At 35.5% G+C, this 22,175-nt stretch overlaps 1 protein-coding gene across 12 annotated transcripts in view; it reads right to left on the minus strand.

Moving 5' to 3' along the window:
• SOX5 (SRY-box transcription factor 5) overlaps positions 1-22,175 on the minus strand; it is a 995,182-nt gene that overhangs the window by 207,099 nt on the left and 765,908 nt on the right. For all 12 annotated transcript variants that reach the window (XM_059935452.1, XM_059935454.1, XM_059935450.1 and 9 more), the window contains one exon: positions 5,556-5,642. In XM_059935452.1, coding sequence (XP_059791435.1) covers positions 5,556-5,642 — 87 coding nt within the window. The remainder of the gene's footprint in view (positions 1-5,555; positions 5,643-22,175) is intronic.

Consider the following 22,175-nt stretch of genomic DNA (forward strand, 5'->3'; position numbering starts at 1 on the left):
GAGACTGGAATGTAGTCAATAATAGCCATCTCAAAACATGGCATTTCTTGGTCATCCATTCATCAAATACGTACTGGGTTCCAAACTTTGAGCCTACAGTAAGCTAGATAGTCTACAAGGAAAGTTCACCATGGAGGCAGGCTAATGATGGGTGCATCTCAGAGGGACTCTTCATCTAGCTGTGGTGGGTCTGAATATGTTTTCATGTTTTAAAGGATTTTAGAGATCACCCATTCCAACTTTACTAAGACGGACTACCAAGCATCATGTAAACAGCACAGGCTTTGAAGGCAGACAGAATTAGAGTCACATCTTGACCCTGTCACAACTAAAGTGCGTGGTTTTGGATAATTAATCTCTCTCTCTGAGACTCAATTTCTTCCTACATAAAATAGGAATAAATGACTTTGTTACAATAATTTTGTAAGGAAGATGTTAACAGAGTGGCTGTACATAAACAGGCATGTAATCAATGCAACTGTTTTTAAATGAGGGGATGAGGAAATAAACCAAAAGAGGTAACCTCATTTCCACAAGTCTTTGAGAAAATCAGGGCAACAAGACACCAAATCTTTTTAACTACATCATGCTTCCCTAGTAAGAGAAATGTTAATTTAAAAGAGGAAAAGGTTTTAGGTTAATTCTATTATGCAATGATCTGGATAGCGTAAGCTTTGGAGTCTACATCTACAAGAAAAAAACAATGGTTTTATAATTATTTTAATTTTAGAATCTTCACAACCCTCGGACAGATGAATACTTGTTAAATGAATGAATGTATCTTTAAATGAGAAAAATGTTGAGGAGAGAATATTTTTATTTTCAAATATAAACCCTAGATTAAATATGCAAAAGTATCTGCTTAAAATACGCATTATTAAGTGCCTGCTGTAAAAGGTATATATAACTTCTTAACTGGTGAACTGGATTATCAATATACAAATCAATGAGAGCCAGTGGCTGATTGCTCTCTTCCCATCGTTTGCTGTGTTTATATACTGGCATAAGGACTCTGGCTTTCTAAGACAGAGCAAGTAACTGATTTGCAGAAAACATAAAGTCACTTTCTGCTTTTATAGACACTGCCAAACTTATTTTAAAAATTTATATCCTGTGCACCAGTAGTCTTTCTTCAGTTCTTATGAAATAGCTTTTACAAAAAGTGAAAACATTACTCATAAGCAACTACAAGGAACTATAAAACAAGCTTAGTAGATTAAAAACATTAAACATTTACTTTATTTAGAAGTAAATGACTATATGTTATGTACCTTCCTTATGGCTGACTCTTATGTTAAACAAATTCCAGATACAACAGTTCCCTCAGAAAATAATCAACATTTCCAACCCCTCTGAAAAAATGTGAAGAAATATATATATATATATATATATATATATTATGCACAAATGAAATAGTCACAAGGTAATTAGCAAACCATGTGTTTCTTAAATAGTTATTGGACTTTTAAAAGAATGGGTTTAAAACAGCTTTCAAAGTTATACAAACCCTTACATATCTAAATGCTGAGATTTTAGTTTCCGTGTTTTAAATTTACAAAAATCCAAGGATACCTCTTACTAGATTATTACCTGGGACCTGATTCCTGTTCCAAGCCTGCTTATTTTCAAATCATCTAATGTTATTTAAACAGAATCATCTCTTTCAAGCCATATACTAAGTCTACATATCTCTTTCATCTCAAAATGTTATGTCACCTAAGAGAGGATCTACTTTAATACTCGTGTTGAATCTACATAGCATGACTTTAATTCATGAGTTCTGAAAGACCATAGTATTGCGGAATGGATTATTTCCTTGAATCCATTATTGGCATTCTAGAGCTATTTGGTGTTAGCCTTTATGTCCCATCTTCTAGAAAGAACAAAATTATCGCTTTCAAAAAGAGCCAATTTTTTATTATACTGACTACAACTGGCATTTTCCTTAATACCAGATATAACACTTTACTGGCCTAAATTAATGCATTCTGAGCAGGGTGAGAAGGGTCTACCTGGGATACCAATGGGAAAGAAACAAGGCTCTAAAGAATTCTTCAAACAAGGCAGGTAGAGAAACTGATCTAGGCTTTTCTGAGTGACCTAGTCAGAAAACCCCTCAAACAATGCCCTGCTTTTATAACCTGAACAAAATAGAAATATTTTAAAAGAGAATTTTGCATGAAGATATTTTTGTTATAATTTTACAAATACATTTAAGTCAGTAAAATACACATTTTGCAATGGCTTTGTTGAAAAACAGACGATCTGTTTAGATTAGTCAAAGCTGCCATGGATCCCCAGATAGTGTCCTCAGGTGAAGTGCCCATGCCATGACCTTCAGTGTAACGGAATTTCATGCTAGCTGAAACAATGCGTGATGCCACTGGCTGCCAACTGGAGTGCAGGCACTGTGTTTTCCCTGCTCAGTAACTATGAGGCTATAAAATGTATTTCTCCATCTTTCACACAACCATTACTCAGTGCTTCTGCTACAGATAAGGGCAAAGAAACCTCTGTAAACTGGCCAGTTACACTATACGGCTGATTAGAGAAGAAGAAATAAATTATTTCTGTAGTCATCTAATCAGTTTATAATATATATTGACTGTTTGCTATCGGTAAGACCTTTTTAGTCAAACTCTTTTGTTCTGGAAAACTGAATCCAGTGTACTTTTTTGTGTGTTTTTTTAGAGAATTGTTTCTAATGTAACTTTAAAACCTAATTACTTCACATTTCCAAAGTACCAGACCATAAAATGCTCTAAATTCTAATCTAACATGAAAAATAATTTTATGCTTTTAGAAATGGGTGACCTTTCCTAACTCACACTGTTTCTTGAAAAATGAGATGGACTTTAAGTGGGTATGACAACTCTTTATTGACAGCTAAACTATCCAGACCAAATGCTATTTATTTCTCCTCTTTTTAGAAGTTTATCATTTTCACTTTTTAAATAGTAATAGTAAGAAACACTTCTTTGAATTTTGCCAAGCTGTAAGTTTAATCTTTGTCCAAATGCGCTGAAAGTAATTCACTCACAGCAACTTGAAGCCAGCACTTAGGAACTGAGCTCTGCCCTCACTTGGCTGTGGTCTTAGATATTCAAGAATGGACACACACACACACACACACACACACACACACACGCATTCATTCACTCACTCATGTTTCCTGGAACTAATTAAAAGTTAAGTGAAGGGCTTCCCTGGTGGCACAGTGGTTGAGAGTCTGCCTGACAATGCAGGGGACACGGGTTCGAGCCCTGGTCTGGGAGGATCCCACATGCCGCGGAGCGGCTGGGACCGTGAGCCACAACTACTGAGCCTGCGCGTCTGGAGCCTGTGCTCCGCAACAACAGAGGCCGCGATAGTGAGAGGCCCGCGCACCGCGATGAAGAGTGGCCCCCGCTCGCCGCAACTGGAGAGGGCCCTCGCACAGAAAACGAAGACCCAACACAGCAAAAATAAATAAATTAATTAATTAAAAAAAAAAAAGTTAAGTGAAAACTGACCAGTGTAAATGGAGGAGAAGAGTTTCAAGCCACAAGAAGACTCGGTAAATACTGTAAAGGCTGTAAACATCCTAATATATACAAAGGTTCTACTCAGATACATTGCTCTGAATTATCAGTAATAAATTATCTAATAATTGAATAAGTTCATATTTTCAGATTAAAAAAAAGGTCATGCTTATCCTTCCCTACCCTGACTGAAAACAGTCTACGCATACATGAGACTTACACCTTTATCTGCCTCATAAAAAATAGAGGCCAAACAGCTAGGCTATTGTTCTTGACTAACTTCGTCTGAGGTGGTACGAAAACCACATTCCTGGGCAGCACATAATCATAGGGTCTGACCCCCCCCCCCCAAGAACCATTAAGTCAAATTCATTTCCCCCCAGAGGGCAACACACTATTGTATCCTCTCCACTTTCGAGCCACCTATGAACAATGGATAGTAATTGCAACTGTCACGGGCAGTCAATAGGAAAAGTAACCCAGCGCTTTTTTCCTCCAGTTTTCTGCCAAACCTGATCCGAGCACCTAATAACCATGCCCCCAACAGAAGAAAGAGCTACAGTTGCTTTTAAAATGCATCAGAAAACAGCTTTTTGCACAGAACCAGAGGACAATGACTAAACTTGTGCTCTGAATGTGAAGCTTAAAAAACTCGAAATTAAAGACAGAAACTTCTTTTGTGACTGTACTGCAGCTTCCTGAACTAACCCCACAGGCAAGCCTGAAAGGACAGCTGAGCTTCTTTCCTCTAAGCTTATCATCACTGCTGTTGCTGCTTTTAAGTTAGACTTGTGAGGAAAAGGAGGGAGGGAAAAATGTTTGTCCTCCAATGGAACGAGATCACAAGGCTTGGAACAGGCGGTCTTCTCTGCTCTGCTCAGTTATTACCCAGGTCACAGGAGAATAAAGAACCTTGGAGAATACATCCTGCATCTCAGGTGCAAATGGGTTAAAATCCAACAAAATAGAGGACTTGCTGCCTCAGAAAATGAAACTTCTCTGTTCTCTTTAAACTTTGTCTTCAAGCTCTTTAAGGGATATTAATTATTACTTGTTTGAATTTCATTCCATTATAGGTTCTGGTTACTTAATTTGCTGATTAGCAGGAATTCATTCTCTCACCACCCATTCACACCTACTCATAGCCTGAATATATGTAAACTCCAAATATATGGAGGAAAAGTGAGATACTCAATCAAACATTTTATGGAAGTTTCCCAGACAGAGATATTGACATCACGTAAGTCAAACATTTGAGAAGACTGATTTGTGCTTTGCCCTTCTCCAGGATGCTCTGATGTAGTAAAGCCTTAAGAGAGATGATTGCCTCTCAGTGGGAGAACACCTGCACGTACACACATCTGCAAAAAAGTTATTTACACACATATTTCTACATTTATATCAATATAAATCTGGTGATATTTAAAATATATATTCAGCCTCTATCAAAAATATACAGAGTAATATATAACAAAATATATTAATATTAATAAGTAGTTTTTCCTTAAAATTAATCCTTTAGAACTCAGATTCAAAAGTGTCCTATTGGCAACAAATAGAAAACCATAGATTGCCTGCTATGCTCTGAGAAAACACACTTTTTAATTAATTGAAAGCATCACTTGATTTTATTTTTATATGAGGAATTAAACCTTCTCCCTTTGTCATTCCTGGTTTTAAGTGGAGATTACGTATATTCATACTTCTAATATGTAGAATGTATAAAATCATCTCATACAGTTTTTAACCCTGCTGTAGATACATTTGTACTTATAAAGTCAGTCATTTAAAATTTTAAAAAAAGATGAAAATCAAAGACTGTTAAAGATATAGTGGGGTTATTCTGTTAAAAAAACTTACTATTATAAGGCACAGAGAGAAAATAAGAACCATTGTACATCCCTTTTCAAGCTAGAAAGAAGAAACACCAAAGACAGAGTGCATACGGGCAGAAGTACTTTATCACCACTAATATTTCTAAATATCAGATTCATTTCAGTACATTTTAGATCAAAATAATTGCAAACATATTACCTTTTATTTCACCAAAGTTCCCTGATCCCATTGCAAGAAGCTTGTCTTTCCAGTCCTTTGATAGTAGCTTTTCAATACTGGGGGTTTCTAAGTAAAGGAAAAAAAACAGGTAAGCAAATCAATGTGACTATCTTTATAACGAAGCTCATTAAAAGTCTATCTGCTAAAAATAAGGCCATCCCTACCCTGGCCCCAGTTCATAATGACTTCATCAACAAACTGATAACAGGGGAGGAAAAAAAGAATGTGTTTTGTCACCTGCTGTTTCAAAATCATTAGCTTTTTCCTCTTGTGGAACAAAGCCGTACTAATTCTTTATGACAATGGGTACATATAAACCTGCAGTTCATTGTTTTCCAAGTTGGTGAACAAATTCCTGCTATAATGGATGCTTGTCAATTTCAGGGTGTTAGTCTGCAGTCAAAAAATAATTATGTTGATAAAATGCAGAGTAAAAAAAAGGCAAAGAATTAGCTCTTAAATCTGCTACATGTAATTATGTCCCTCTGTGTGTTTACAATTACATCCACTTCATAATATATGTTTAACATCGTGTGGTGGTGAGCACACTGTGGAAAGATTTGCCAGTACCGTGAACATATAAAAGAGTTGGTGTAAAAGAAGCTTTACAAAGATTGCAGAATCTAGACAAGTAAGTAATGCCTATAATGGAAACTTATTATTTGCTTATTTCAGATTTGTATCGCACTCTTTTAAAACGCCCTGTATTAAGACAGGACACACAGATTTTAGAGAGCAGGGTTATGTGGTAGTCTGATATTTGTTTCTATATGTCACATGGTTTTGATCTCTCCTTTTGTGTTGAATTTTAATGTATAAGTAAATATAAATGCTAATAAAACTCCGAAACATTAAACTCAGTTCCAAATAATGTAATTGTATATTCTTGTCAGCATTTAGATGGGTACACAATTACAATGGCTTTCAATCCTACGATTAGCACTGCATTCAGTTAGAAAATGGTGTGTACTAAAAGATAAGTGTCCCAGTATGCTCCATCTAAATAACAATACCCACACTTATTATCTAGATCGAAGACACACACTGCCATTCTCCACATTGGTGTTTATGTGTATTTGTGTTTGTTCAGACATTTGTTTACCCCCTACTAGGAGCATAAAGGGAGTACATGTTAACTTATCAAAGGGACCGTCTGGCCTAGAGACCCTAAGATTATTAGAAACGCATTAATTTTCCCCACAATAAAATGCATTTTGAAGCGTCTTCAGCATCATCTTGGCCAATGCTATCTACTTTTCTCAGGCCCTCATCTTAAAGACATCAGCTATCAGAGTCACAAAGCCTGTGTGGAGTTTTCAACAAATGGGAGGTGAAATTTTCTTTGGAAAAACTGTGGCAGCATGGATTGCTTCTTTTTCAGATGTCAAAAACTTGGGGAAAATAAAATAGTGAAAAGCTCCGAATGATGACTTCTTCACATAGCCTGTATGTATACTGTGTACATACACACACCCCACAACTACTGTGTGCACATTTACATGGAATGTGTGAAATGTTTTTTTTCCTTTGTAACAAAATATATCTTTCTATTTTTTCACATTTAAGGAAAAAAGATCCTAAAGATTTTACTTTTACTTTTTCTTAACATATCCCTATTTCTATACCACATTGTTTTGAAAATGGTAATGACAATTCTGAGTAATAAAATGCATTAAATCTCTTCTTACTGTAATCAATATTTCTGTTCACTGAGGCTTTAAAAGTAACTTTAAAATACTTCTGCAGGGATAGCCAATGTTTCTACATTCACAGTAAACACTTGGTGAGCGAAATCATTTTTTAAACCTTATCAGGGTAGGTCAAACAAATACCACTGTTTCTTTTTTCCAGCACTCTACAAAAATTCTTGAGTAGCATGTAAACAGGGTCCAACCAATACGGTATTTGCAGTAGAGTACCGTCAGTCATTAAAAGCTAACAAACCTTGCAAAGCAGGAATGCAGCAATAGAAATCCATTGTGCACTAACAATAGGCCCCCGAACCTCCCGGCACCAAAAGCAGACCATTTTACTTTTAAGGCTATTGTCTGCAAAGTCCATGACAAAGCTTTTCCCCTGCAGCTAGACAAAATATTCACTGTAGTGTGCTCATAAAGAAACAGAAGTCTTCTGTCTAAGTTGCAGAGTTAAAGAAACAGCCGCCAGATTTCTGAAACCTGCACAACATTCCTGGCCTCTTTATTAACTTGCATAAAGATAGGAGGCTCTCATACAAAGCCAGTTTTTTCAAGTACCTGACTTTTAACATACACTACAGAAAAAAATGAATAACTTCTTTAAGACCAAGTAATTTGCAAGATGTAAAATCAGAAATATATCTAACTCAGGGTTGTCATGCCTGTGGATGAATAAAGACAATAATACTTGCAATTTGGATGAGGTATATACTTTAAACTCAGATTCAATAACGTTTATTGAACAGCCTGTGTGCCAGGAACTATGCTAGATGCTTTTACCCGTATTCTCTCATTTAATCAAAGCAAAAACCTGAAGACTCAGATTGTGTTATTATATCCATCTTTCAGGTTAAAAAAAAAGCCAAAGGAAGAAAAGGATTTGTTTGAGGTTTCACCATATGTAATGGGTAGAGCTGAGTCTTGGACTAAGGTTTATTTTTTTCCCTACAAATTCCTAAGTCTCTTGTTGATGACGATAATGATAGCTGCCATTTTGAGGGTTAAGTGAGAAACAGTGTACCAGGTCCTTTACATGTGGTATCTCAAACTTCTCATAATAATCTCCTGAATTAGATATTGGTACGTCTGTTTCACCATTAAGAAACCAAAGCTTTGAGAAATATCGTGACTTGCCCAATATGGAGCTAAGTTCAACTTACTGGATCCCAAAGCCTTTGCTCTTTTTAGTAAACACACATTACTGCATTTCACTTGCAAAACAGCCATGGACAGTCAGAAAAACTATTGTTATTAACTCCAGTGGATGGACGAAGTAAACATTGGAAAGGATAAATTGAATATCCCAGGGTAACGTACCTATGGGCAGCATGATGAGATTAAAAGCCAAGATTCCTTACAATTTTCAATATGTTCAGGATGTAGTCCCACTATAGGACTTTGAACTTTAGAATTTTGGATGATTTAAGGAAAACCTATGACCATATAGCAGATATATGCATTGAAATGAAAATGTATTCATATGGTGGAAGGACAATTGGGCTATAAGTCAAACAATATGGATTCTCACCAGGACTTTAACACTATCTAGCTCAGGGGGACCAAAAGCATATCTTTTCACCTACTTTACCTCTCTGTCTGAATTACTGTAAAACAAAGAGCTTTAAGCAAATCCATGTTCAATATTCTACAACTGCTACTGTTTGAGTTTATGTCCACTGGTAGTTCATGAAGAAGTGGTATGAAATGATCTCACAATAATGATCACAATAAATGGACATGTACCAATGACTGAATTTCTCTGAAAATGGTAAAGATCCCACAGAATATAAATGATTAAAACTGTGAAAGATCAAATGGCAAAATCTCAATATTTATAATATATCTGTTCATTAATGTGTGAATATGATTAAAGTGAAATCTGACACAATTATGTAACTGCTACTTCAGTGCTTATGGAGTAAAAGAGATAGTAGTTATCTATTAAATATTCCACTTTCTAAGATGTGATTTAAAAAAAATACATGTAGAATTGTATTTTAAACTGTGAGTATGGTATGTTTCTGGACATACGGTTATTCCCAAATGTTCAAATTCTGGATTAGCCATTATTTTCATGTTAAGATGTGTCATAGTTTTACTTTAAACACTTTAAAGAGTCTCTTGAGATTTACTTCTCCCAAGCATTGGAGTATCATGATTACCATTAAAATTAAAGCTAGAGCTCTCTGTATTAAAATAAGCATGACAGATAATAATAGTTATTATTATTTGCATGGCATTTCAGTTTACAGAATGCTGTCAGATACAATAATTTGTCAATGGTGTATATTATCATTTTATCCATTTTGCAGATGAGAAAACTAAGGCTCAGAAAGAAAATCAAGGCCCAGCATTACCTAGCCAGAAAGTAGAACAGATGGAATACAAAACCACAGCCTCTTAATTAGAGAATCTGTCTTTTTAGGGGTAAGGTAAATGCATATATATTTTTAAAGAGAAAATAAAATAAATATTAAGAAATAAGCTGTAAGATAAATTAGAGAGAAATGGAAGCTATCCTTATCAGTCAATCCGTTAACAGTAAGATGACTCTAACTGGATTACTTTTGTCTCTTTCTGCCATCAGGACCCTTTTGATATGTTTGCTTGCTTTTCCCTTCTTACCCTTGCCTCTTTTACTCACATATGGTTCTTCACATCAATGCCTATGGCAATCCCCACCAGTGAATGGTCCCCCTAACTGTGCCAGCCATTGTTACAACAGCATCCTGTCTCTTTAGGGCCTGCTCATTCCCTATAACTCTCACTCCTTTTTCCCTTCAGTGCCAAACACCCTTAAGACTGACTCCCTCATCTGGAACAGTGAGACTCAACCCAAAGACTCATGCCAACATATTGTAATTCTCCAACAAGCTCCCAGTGCCAAGAATTAAACCACATTCGCTCCAGTGCAGTAGCTTTACACACAAGCTCAGGTTTTTGCTTTGTGTTTATGTAGGTTTTTTTTTTTTCCTTAACCTCCCTTGAGCTGCAGTGGCAGAGCTCATTGAAAAAATCGAACAAGCAAAAAATATGTATGTATAATATGTGACTTTTTAAACAAAGTCCCAGGAGTTAGGTCATACTAAATCTACCACTGTTTATACTTTAATTTTGTGGCTTAAACTAAGCTGTGTTATTCCTGACATGTGATAGGGTGTATATTTAGGGATGAAAGTTGTCTTTTGGAAGGAACAACAATATGGCTGAACGTCAAAAATATACTAATAACTCCTTCAAAGTCAAGAAGTAAAAGCATATGTCGATTATTCATATCATAGAATCAGCATTTTAAACCTGGAAGGAGCTTTAGATAACATTTAGATAAGCATTCCACAAAACTAATTTACTAAAACATATACTGGACATAAATTTATGTTGGTTGGTTTACTTGTAACCAACATAAATTGCTTGGTTACAAGTAAAACTAAAGCAAACAAATAAAATAAGCATTCCACTGTCATGTAAATCTAATTAACATTAAACAAATTTACATTTCTTTTTTTTACAAGATTTAGATCACTTTATGTGCTAACAGACTGTCAATCTTTAAGTGAGTTATGGATTATATAGTATTACTTAAATATTTGACCAAGGAAACTAGTGTTGGGAGATAACTGTTTTGCTCAATACAAGTTGGGTAATAAATAGTCTAGATCAAACCCTTCATTTTACAGATTGAAAATCTAAATTAAGGTTAAAACTTGCCTAAGATAATAAATCTAATTAATGACGAAGGCAGCACTTGAAGCCTAACTCCTAGTTTAGTGTTCTTTTCCATATACCACACACCACAATAAGTTCTTTTAATAAAGAGTCAAACTTTTCAAAAATAAAATGTTAGTCCAGTTTTATTCACCTCATCTAGTTTTAGACAATAATTAGATGATAGGTGGTGTGGGTGGTGAACATCTGTTAGAATTAGGTACCGTTAATTCAATAATCTCCCCTTGGAAGCTTTCACTTGATGGCTCCCATGAAAATACAGAATAGTTAGTTATAAATGTTAGTTAGTACATTTGGCTAACTATAGTTTTCTTCAAAAAGCTAATTACAGTCTTGCTATTTAGTTATTCAATTACTGATAATAAGATTATTTTTGAGGGGAAGGTTGGGCTAAATCTGGAAATCATATACCAGTAAGAGTTCAATTCATGTTGACAATAGCTGCATGTCTAGACAACATTTGGGGGCAAATATTAAACAATGCAATGGAAGTAATATTAAAACTTCTACATATCTGGAGAGTATCTGGGCACTGAAGACCAGAAGGCCTTGTAATAGTCTCATTAGCCAAGCACTATAGCTAGTCCGCTACTGGAAATGTCAAGTTCTTCTAGGAAATGTTAAAAAATAACACACACCACAACACACAATAGAAACACATGTGAAATTCCAAAGCATTAGGATTTCAATAAGCCTCATTTTATATGTAATCATCCTGAAGTGAATTAAGCTCTAGAAATACTTTACTTTTAGTAGTGCCAAAACATTTCTTTGTTTCCACTTGAAATTTAATAAGAGCTTAGTTAAGAGAAAAAAAAATTCTTTGGCCTGCTGACTCAAGTTTTGAAATTTTTAATGTGCAACCAGTTTTTGGAATATTGCAATATCTAAATCATTACCCACAGGCTTAAATTTTCTCAACATACAGGCTATAACTGTTAACACACCTGTTCAATTATATCCAATCTTATACCATATTTTAGAAGAATAGTTTTTCATTACATGATTAAATATACCATAATCAATATGCTATAACTGCTACATATCAATAAACTTGGGTTTTCTCCTCAAAAGATGGCTCTATATTTCCTACACAAAATATCCATTAAGAGACAGACTTATGAAACTCTCCTAGTTTTATCCACTCCATCACTCAGAAAGCAAGTGCATTTCCTTGCATAGACTAAAACACGCTTTTTTTTCTTGTTTTAAATATTAGATCCCAGAAAAAAATAACATAAGTAATTTGAGGGCAGCATTTCAAAAAGGAATTGCAAGGAGTTTTTTTTCTCATGTACAAAATCTTTGTTTTCCTACTAAATGTAAAAAAAACTTAATGTCATGCAACATGACTCCATCACTTACTATGACTAATTTTGTGACCTTTGGCAAGTAATTTAACCTCTCTATGCTTCAATTTACTCATCTATAAAAGGGGATAATAACTATACTTATACTATTGTCAAAAGAATTAAATGAAATAATTTATGTAAAATGCTTAAGACAGTGCTGGGCACATAGTAACATTTAAAAACGTTGACTAACATTACAACTACAACTTAGTATACAACAACCCAAGGGATCTATGTTAAAATCCAAATGAAAAATATATACATATGCTTCACTCTGCCCATCACTAAAACTACCTAGAAATCAAAACTGCATCAAAGGGTAATAGTTCTACCTCTACACATTTTTATGAAAATGATTCATAACCCTTAGCTTCACTGGTTTATCTGTCATTCCTATGAATTTTTCAGTTGGTTCATGTCAATAAAGATGACATTGAAAGAGCTGTAGTAGTAAGAGGGACAAAGACTGTTGTCACTTCCATTAGGTTAACATATGAATTGTCCCAAAACAGCACAGAAATACAAAAATACTCAACTAATCTTTGCCTGAGTTTCTTTTTTGACAGTTGTCTTTCTAACTTTCCAAGGGTTCTGTTAGGTCCACAACAATGGCTAAAGCTTTTAAGCCAGTGCTGTTGACAAGTGAAAGGGAACAACAAATAGCTTTGTAGTCTCTTTTCCCAGGGTCACTCAACCAGCGGTAATACTTATTATTTTTATTTATTAGCACTGTAGCCCTGTCCTCTATCATGGCTAACTCACCCTAACCCCCAAGACAGGAAAAGCATTTTAACTTTTAATAAAAATGGGAGAGTGTGGCACTCCTGTGTAAGCTCTTTCAGTAAAGTGAACACACAGCTAATGAATATTGTCCATCTTTATCCAAATAATTTATGTTGTCAGCAAACTGTGGGTGGTGAAATGTGTATTAGGTTCTAGCCATTAGAGGGGTGAGAGTGGAGAGTAGGAGGAAGCAAAAAGGTGACTAAGGCAAGAGAGGTACAATAGGAAAGCAAAGGCAACTTGACAGAAAATTGGGAGGAAGGTGTTCATGATGGTATCAATTAATAGTCAATTTATAACAGTTAAAATATTTCCAATAAAAGATTCTCAAGACTATTTCATCCAGCGAATAGCCAACTTTCTCAGAGACCAACTGTAATACATCTGTTATTTTCCATATGTTTTATTTGAAATAGTATTTCTCAACTGTATATATGTGAGATAGAAGAAGAAAGAAAAATATAAGACAAGCCATAAGAACTAAATTATAGCAACTGGTATATGAGAATCAGGAATATTTAAGACAAATGAAGTCTTAATTTCAGAAGACTGAAAATTTCAGAAGAAATTTATAAACAAACAGGAAAAGTTTAAGATAGCTTAACCACATCACAGTTTAGTAAAGACACATAGATCTAAGCATATTATATATACCTACCAATATATTTAAGAAAAGAATTACCTAAATATGTATTTGAATTATAAATGAAGCAATTATCCTACTGTAAGATTGTATTCAGATAACCATCCATTTATTTAGATATCTAGACTATGCTGAAAACAAAAATTAATGATCATATTTGTAGAATTTTGTTGTTGTTTATAATTGGGAAGGTGGGTGGCAGAGATGATAAAGGAAATACAAAAAGTATAGAAATAGAAAACCACTTAACATACATTAGAATGAGAATTCCAATACTTTAAAAATATGATAGAATGTTTTACCACTGGAAGTGAGAATTAAAGCGCATACAGCCTGATGCTAAACCACTACACATCCTGAATCTTCTCTATCACAACATATGTGAAAACAAATCGCAATCTCAGCTTGCCAGATGCCTGAAAAGATATGAACAATAAAAACTGACATGATTCATACGATAAATCAGAAATTGTGATATTCAGGTAGTCGAACAGTTGAGCTGAAAAGCTACTTATAACTCAAATTATATTTTTATGTTCTAATACAGAACATCAGATTTTAAAATTAAGAAAAAATCCTTTGATTTGCTTAAAATCATATATCTAAATTTGCACACAGCCTTCTCAACCAAAGTAGTCCATCTGCCTTAACAACTTGTTATATTTGGTCTCCCATAACCTTTCATGGATTTTGGATTGTGTCATTTTTAGAGTAATTTTAGATGAGAAAATACAATAGTTTTATTTGCAAAATGGCATTTAATGTTCGCAAGCTTAGATATAATCTAATCAACAGTGAAACAAAGTTGTGCAAGGTAAGACTAGCTGTGAACCCCCAATATGCAAAACAGCAAAAAAATCAACGTGTAAAAAGCATTTTCATTTAAAAAGGAACAAGTGGAGGAGACCTTCAATATGGCAGAGGAATAAGATGTGGCGATCACCTTCCTCCCCACAAATACATAAGAAATACATCTACATGGGGAACAACTCCTACAGAACACCTACTGAATGCTGGCAGAAGACCTCAGACTTCCCAACAGCCGAGTGGCTGACAGGGTCTTGGTGAGCTGGCCGGGTGTCAGGCCTGTGCCTCTGAGGTGGGAGAGCCGAATTCAGGACATTGGTCCAGCAGAGACCTCTCAGCTCCACGTAATATCAAATGGCAAAAGCTCTCTCAGAGATCTCCATCTCAACGCTAAGACCCAGCTCCAATCAACGACCAGCAAGCTATAGTGCTGAACATCTTATGCCAAACAACTAGCAGGACAGGAACACAACCCCACCCATTAGCAGAGAGGCTGCCTAAAATCATAATAAGGTCACAGACACCCCAAAACACACCACCGGATGCAGTCCTCCCCACCAGAAAGACAAGATCAAGCCTCATCCACCAGAACACAGGCACCAGTCACCTCCACCAGGAAGCCTACAAAACCCACTGAACCAACCTTAGTCACTGGGGGCAGACACCAAAAACAACAGGAACTAAGAACCTGCAGCCTGTGAAAAGGAGACCCCAAACACAGTAAGTTAAGCAAAATGAGAAGACAGAGAAACACACAGCAGATGAAGGAGCAAGGTAAAAACCCACCAGACCAAACAAATGGAGAGGAAATAGGCAGTCTACCTGAAAAAGAATTCAGAGCAATGATAGTAAAGATGATCCAAAATCTTGGAAATAGAATGGAGAAAATATAAGAAACGTTTAACAAGAAACTAGAAGAACTAAAGAGCAAACAAACAAGGATGAACAACACAATAAATGAAATTAAAAATTCTCTAGAAGGAATCAATAGCAGAATAACTGAGGCAGAAGAATGGATAAGTGACCTCGAAGGTAAAATAGTGGAAATAACCACCACACAGTGGAATAAAGAAAAAAGAATGAAAAGAATTGAGGACAGTCTCAGAGACCTCTGGGAAAACATTAAATGCACCAACATTCGAATTACAGGGGTCCCAGAAGAAGAAGAGAAAAAGAAGGGGACTGAGAAAATATTTCAAGAGATTATAGTTGAAAACTTCCCTAATATGGGAAAGGAAATAGTCAGTCAAGTCCAGGAAGTGTAGAGAGTCCCATAGAGGATAAATCCAAGGAGAAACATGCCAAGACACATATTAATCAAACTATCAAAAATTACATGCCAAAGCATGTAATTAAATTACATTAAATTAAAAGCAGCAACGGAAAAACAACAAATAATGTACAAGGGAATCCCCATAAGGTTAACAGTTGATGTTCCAGCAGAAACTCTGCAAGCCAGAAGTGAGTGGCAGGCCACATTTAAAGTGATGAAAGGGAAGAACCTAAAACCAAGATTACTCTACCCAGCAAGGATCTCATTCAGATTTGATGGAGAAATTGAAACCTTTACAGACAAGAAAAAGCTAAGAGAATTCAGCACCACCAAACCAGCTCTACAACAAATGCTAAAGGAACTTCCCTAGGCAGGAAACACAAGAGAAGGAAAAGACCTACAATAACAAAACCAAAACAATTAAGAAAATGGTAATAGAAACATACATATGGATAACTACCTTAAATGTAAATAGATTAAATGCTCCAAGCAAAAGACATAGACAGGCTGAAGGCACACAAAAACAAGAACCATATATATGCTGTTTACAAGAGACCCACTTCAGACGTAGGGACACATACAGACTGAAAGTGAGGGGATGGAAAAAGATATTCCATGCAAATGGAAATCAAAAGAAAGCTGGAGTAGCAATTCTCATATCAGACAAAATAGACTTTAAAATAAAGACTATTACAAGAGACAAAGAAGGACACTACATAATGATCAAGGGATCAATCCAAGAAGAAGAGATAACAATTGTAAATATTTATGCACCCAACATAGGAACACCTCAATACATAAGGCAAATGCTAACAGCCATAAAAGGGGAAATCAACAGTAACACAATCATAGTAGGGGACTTTAATACCCCACTTTCACCAATGGACAGATCATCCAAAATGAAAACAAATAAGGAAACACAAGCTTTAAATGATACATTAAACAAGATGGACTTAATTGCTATTTATAAGACATTCCACTCCAAAACAACAGAGTACACTTTCTTCTCAAGTGCTAATGGAACATTCACCAGGATAGATCATATCTTGGGTCACAAATCAAGCCTTGGTAAATTTAAGAAAATTGAAATCGTATCAAGTATCTTTTCCGACCACAAAACTATGCGACTAGATATCAATTACAAGAAAAAAATCTGTAAAACATACAAACACATGGAGGCTAAACAATACACTACTAAATAACCAAGAGATCACTGAAGAAATCAAAGAGGAAATCAAAAAATACCTAGAAACAAATGACAATGAAAACACGACAACCCAAAACCTATGGGATGCAGCAAAGGCACTTATAAGAGGGAAGTTTATAGCAATACAATCCTACCTCAAGAAACAAGAAACATCTCAAGTAAACAACCTAACCTTACACCTAAAGCAATTAGAGAAAGAAGAGCAAAAAAAACCCAGACTTAGCAGAAGGAAAGAAATCATGAAGATCAGATCAGAAATAAATGAAAAGGAAATGAAGGAAACGATAGCCAAGATCAATAAAACTAAAAGCTGGTTCTTTGAGAAGATAAACAAAATTGATAAACCATTAGCCAGACTTATCAAGAAAAGGGGGAAGACTCAAATCAATAGAATTAGAAATGAAAGAGTAGAAGTAACAACTGACACTGCAGAAATACAAAGGATCATGAGAGATTTCTACAAGCAACTATATGCCAATAAAATGGATAACCTGGAAGAAATGGACAAATTCTTAGAGAAGCACAACCTTCCAAGACTGAACCAGGAAGAAATAGAAAATATGAACAGACCAATCACAAGCACTGAAATTGAGACTGTGATGAAAAATCTTCCAAAAAACAAAAGCCCAGGACCAGATGGCTTCACAGGTGAATTCTATCAAACATTTAGAGAACAGCTAACACCTATCCTTCTCAAAATCTTCCAAAATATAGCAGAGGGAGGAAGACTCCCAAACTCATTCTACAAGGCCACCATCACGATACCAAAACCAGACAAAGATGTCACAAAGAAAGAAAACTACAGGCCAATATCACTGATGAACAAAGAACAAAAATCCTCAACAAAACACTAGCAAACAGAATCCAACAGCACATTAAAAGGATCATACACCATGATCTAGTGGGGTTTTTCCCAGGAATGCAAGAATTCTTCAATATACACAAATCAATCAAATTGATACGTGATATTAACAAACTGAAGAATAAAAACCATGTGATCATCTGAACAGATGCAGAAAAAGCATTTGACAAAATTCAGTACCCATTTATGATAAAAACCCTCCAGAAAGAAGGCATAGAGGGAACTTATCTCAACATAATAAAGCCCATATATGACAAACCCACAGCCAACATCCTTCTCAATGGTGAAAAACTGAAACCATTTCCCCTAAGATCAGGGACAAGACAAGGGTGTCCACTCCCACCACTATTATTCAACATAGTTTTGGAAGTTTTAGCCACAGCAATCAGAGAAGATAAAGAAATAAAAGGATGCCAAATCGGAAAAGAAGTAGTAAAGCTGTCACTATTTGCAGATGACATGATACTATACATAGAGAATCTTAAAGATGCCACCAGAAAACTACTAGAGCTAATCAATGAATTTGGTAAAGTAGCAGGATACATAATTAATGCACAGAAATCTCTTGCATTCTTATACACTAATGATGAAAAATCTTAAGGAGAAATTAAGGAAACACTCCCATTTACCACTGCCACAAAAAAATAAAATACCTAGGAATACACCTACCTAAGGAGACAAAAGACCTGTATGCAGAAAACTATAAGACACTGATGAAAGAAATTAAAGATGACATAAATAGATGGAGAGATATACCATGTTCTTGGATTGTAGGAATCAACTTTGTGAAAATGACTCTACTACCCAAAGCAATCTACAGATTCAGTGCAATCCCTATCAAACTACCAATGGCATTTTTCACAGAACTAGAACAAAAAATTTCACAATTTGTATGGAAACACAAAAGACCCTGAATAGCCAAAGCAATCTGGGGAAAGAAAAACAGAGTTGGAGGAATCAGGCTCCCTGACTTCAGATTATACTACAAAGCTACAGTAATCAAGACAGTATGGTACTGGCACAAAAAACAGAAATATAGATCAATGGAACAGGACAGAAAGCCCAGAGATAAACCCACACACATATGGTCACCTTATTTTTGATAAAGGAGGCAAGAATATACAATGGAGAAATGACAGTTTCTTCAATAAGTGGTGCTGGGAAAACTGGACAGCTACATGTAAAAGAATGAAATTAGAACACTCCCTAACACCATACACAAAAATAAACTCAAAATGGATTAAAGACCTAAATGTAAGGCCAGGCACTGCACAACTCTTAGAGGAAAACATAGGCAGTACACTCTATGACATAAATCACAGCAAGATCCTTTTTGACCCAGCTCCCAGAGAAATGGAAATAAAAACAAAAATAAACAAATGGGACCTAATGAAACTTAAAAGCTTTTGCACAGCAAAGGAAATCATAAACAAGACCAAAAGATAACCCTCAGAATGGGAGAAAATATTTGCAAATGAAGCAAGTGACAAAGGACTAATCGCCAAAATTTACAAGCAGCTCATGCAGCTCAATATCAAATAAACAAAGCACCCGATCCAAAAATGGGCAGAAGACCTAAATAGACATTTCTCCAAAGAAGATATACAGATTGCCAACAAACACATGAAAGGATGCTCAACATCACTAATCACTAGAGAAGTGCAAATCAAAACTACAATGAAGTATCACCTCACACCAGTCAGAATGGCCATCATCAAAAAAATCTCCAAATAATAAATGCTGGAGGGGGTGTGGAGAAAAGGGAACCCTCTTGCACTGTTGGTGGGAATGTAAATTGATAGTCACTATGGAGAACATTCTGGAGGTTCCTTAAAAAACTAAAAATAGAACTACCATACGACCCAGCAATCTCACTACTGGGCATATACCCTGAGAAAACCATAATTCAAAAAGAGTCATGTACCACAATGTTCACTGCAGCTCTATTTACAGTAGCCAGGACATGGAAGCAACCTAAGTGTCCATCGACAGATGAAAGGATAAAGATGATGTGGCACATATATACAATGGAATATTACTCAGCCATAAAAAGAAACGAAACTGAGTTATTTGTAGTGAGGTGGATGGACTTAGAGTCTGTCATACGGAGTGAAGTAAGTCAGAAAGTGAAAAACAAATACCATATGCTAACACATATATATGGAAACTAAAAAAAAAAGAAAAGGTTCTGAAGAATCTAGGGGCAGGACAGGAATAAAGATGCAGACATAGAGAATGGACTTGAGGACACGGGAAGGGGGAAGGGTAAGCTGGGACGAAGTGAGAGAGTGGCATGGACATATATACACTACCAAATGTAAAATAGATAGCTAGTGGGAAGCAGCTGCATAGCACAGGGAGATCAGCTCAGTGCTTTGTGACCAACTAGAGGGGTGGGATAGGGAGTGTGGAAGGGAGACGTAGAAGGAGGAGATATGGGGATATATGTATATGTACAGGTGATTCACTTTGTTATAAAGCAGAAACTAACACAACATTGTAAAGCAATTATACTCCAATAAAGATGTTAAAAAAAAAAAAAGGAACAAGTGAAAGAAAAAGGAAGCAAAGAAAAAATCTGGAAAAATAGCAAAAGAGAAAAGCATAGTTTTGCTTTCATTTTTCTTATATTACCAGAAATTTAACCATTCTTAATGTTAAATGCACTGGGTATAAAGGTAGTTATGTACAGTCTGTTTGTATATTCTTTTAATTTCTGAATTAAATGAATGTACAAAACTATTCTCTTTGCTTTTAATGCACATAATGTACTGAGTTAGCAGACTACTTTTAAAAATATATGTCATAGGGGACTTCCCTGGTGGCACAGTGGTTAAGAATCCGCCTGCCAATGCAGGGGACACGGGTTCGAGCCCTGGTCCGGGAAGATCTCACATGTCGCAGAGCAACTCCGCCCATGCACCATGACTACTGAAGCCCGTGCACCACAACTACTGAAGCCCCTGTGCCTAGAGCCCGTGCTCCGCAACAAAGAGTAGCCCCCGCTCGCCACAACTAGAGAAAGCCTGCGTGCAGCAACGAAGACCAAAAATAAATAAACACAGCCAAAAATAAATAAATTTATTAAAAATATATATATGTCATATGTGGATACTTACATTTTCTTTATTTTGCAAAATTCACACACACGAGGGCACACACACACAAGATCAGGAGGCCTCATACTCTATCCATTTATTCAATCTTTTATCTAACAGTTATCGATTAAGCCACAACTGTGGCCCTGTGAGAGTAACTAAGACATGGTCTCTGAATTTCAAGAAACTCACCGACTCCTGTTTTACACCATACACTGTTAGATGTATAGAGTAACAGTGATCAGACACTAAACCTTTGACTCAGATTGCTAGAGTGTCACTGAGTTGCTCTCCTATTGTTTCATTTATTGAAGTAAATGTAAATAGAACAATGTCTTACTTGAATCATTATATTAATGAATAGTAAATAAACGTGCTAATAGATTTTTTTCCAAATGTTACTATCGTAGCATTGCCATAAAGAGTTCTAAAATAGTCTTCTGTTTATCAATTGAACCTGCTGTAAAAAATTCTACTGGCAATAATTTCCAGAAATGGGGTCAATTTGTCATCTTTTCTATAATTAGGAAAATAATACGAATTAAATCATGCTAGCAATACAAAGGTTAATTAAAAGGTAACTACATAAGAATAGTAGAATGGCTTAATTCAACAAATAGTGTGTACTATGTATTTTTCCAGGTATGGGGGATATTAACAAGAGGAAAACAAAAGTGGACCCTATTCACCTACAGTCCTTAGTCATGGGGAAGCTTCTTTAAAATGCAACTCCAGGGCCACTGGAGAGTCTGGCTCTTAATGTCTTCCTGAGTCGCAGGAATCTGTACTTTTCCAAGACCTGAGGTAATTTTTTGATGAGTAAACATTCATCAGGGTATAAAAATATGTATAAAAACATTCTATTAAATCGTCAGAAACTTGAAAAATTTTTTTCAAGTGAATAAGACTTGAAGTAGAATTATTAAATTCTTTTTGTAAAGGTAAAAGAATTTTTCTAACACCAAAATGTCATTTGAGTGACAATTTAAACATTATCAACTAAAAACATTCAAATATATTCCAATACTTTTCTATTTTACAGCTCAATGAAATGTAGCATTTCAAATGAAAAACAAACCTACAGTAAAATGCAATAATGAACTACCAGGAACTGATATATATTTCATTTATTAAAAATGGGGAAAATGAAG

Source organism: Balaenoptera ricei, chromosome 10, assembly GCF_028023285.1.
Source record: "Balaenoptera ricei isolate mBalRic1 chromosome 10, mBalRic1.hap2, whole genome shotgun sequence".
Lineage (NCBI taxonomy): Eukaryota > Metazoa > Chordata > Mammalia > Artiodactyla > Balaenopteridae > Balaenoptera > Balaenoptera ricei.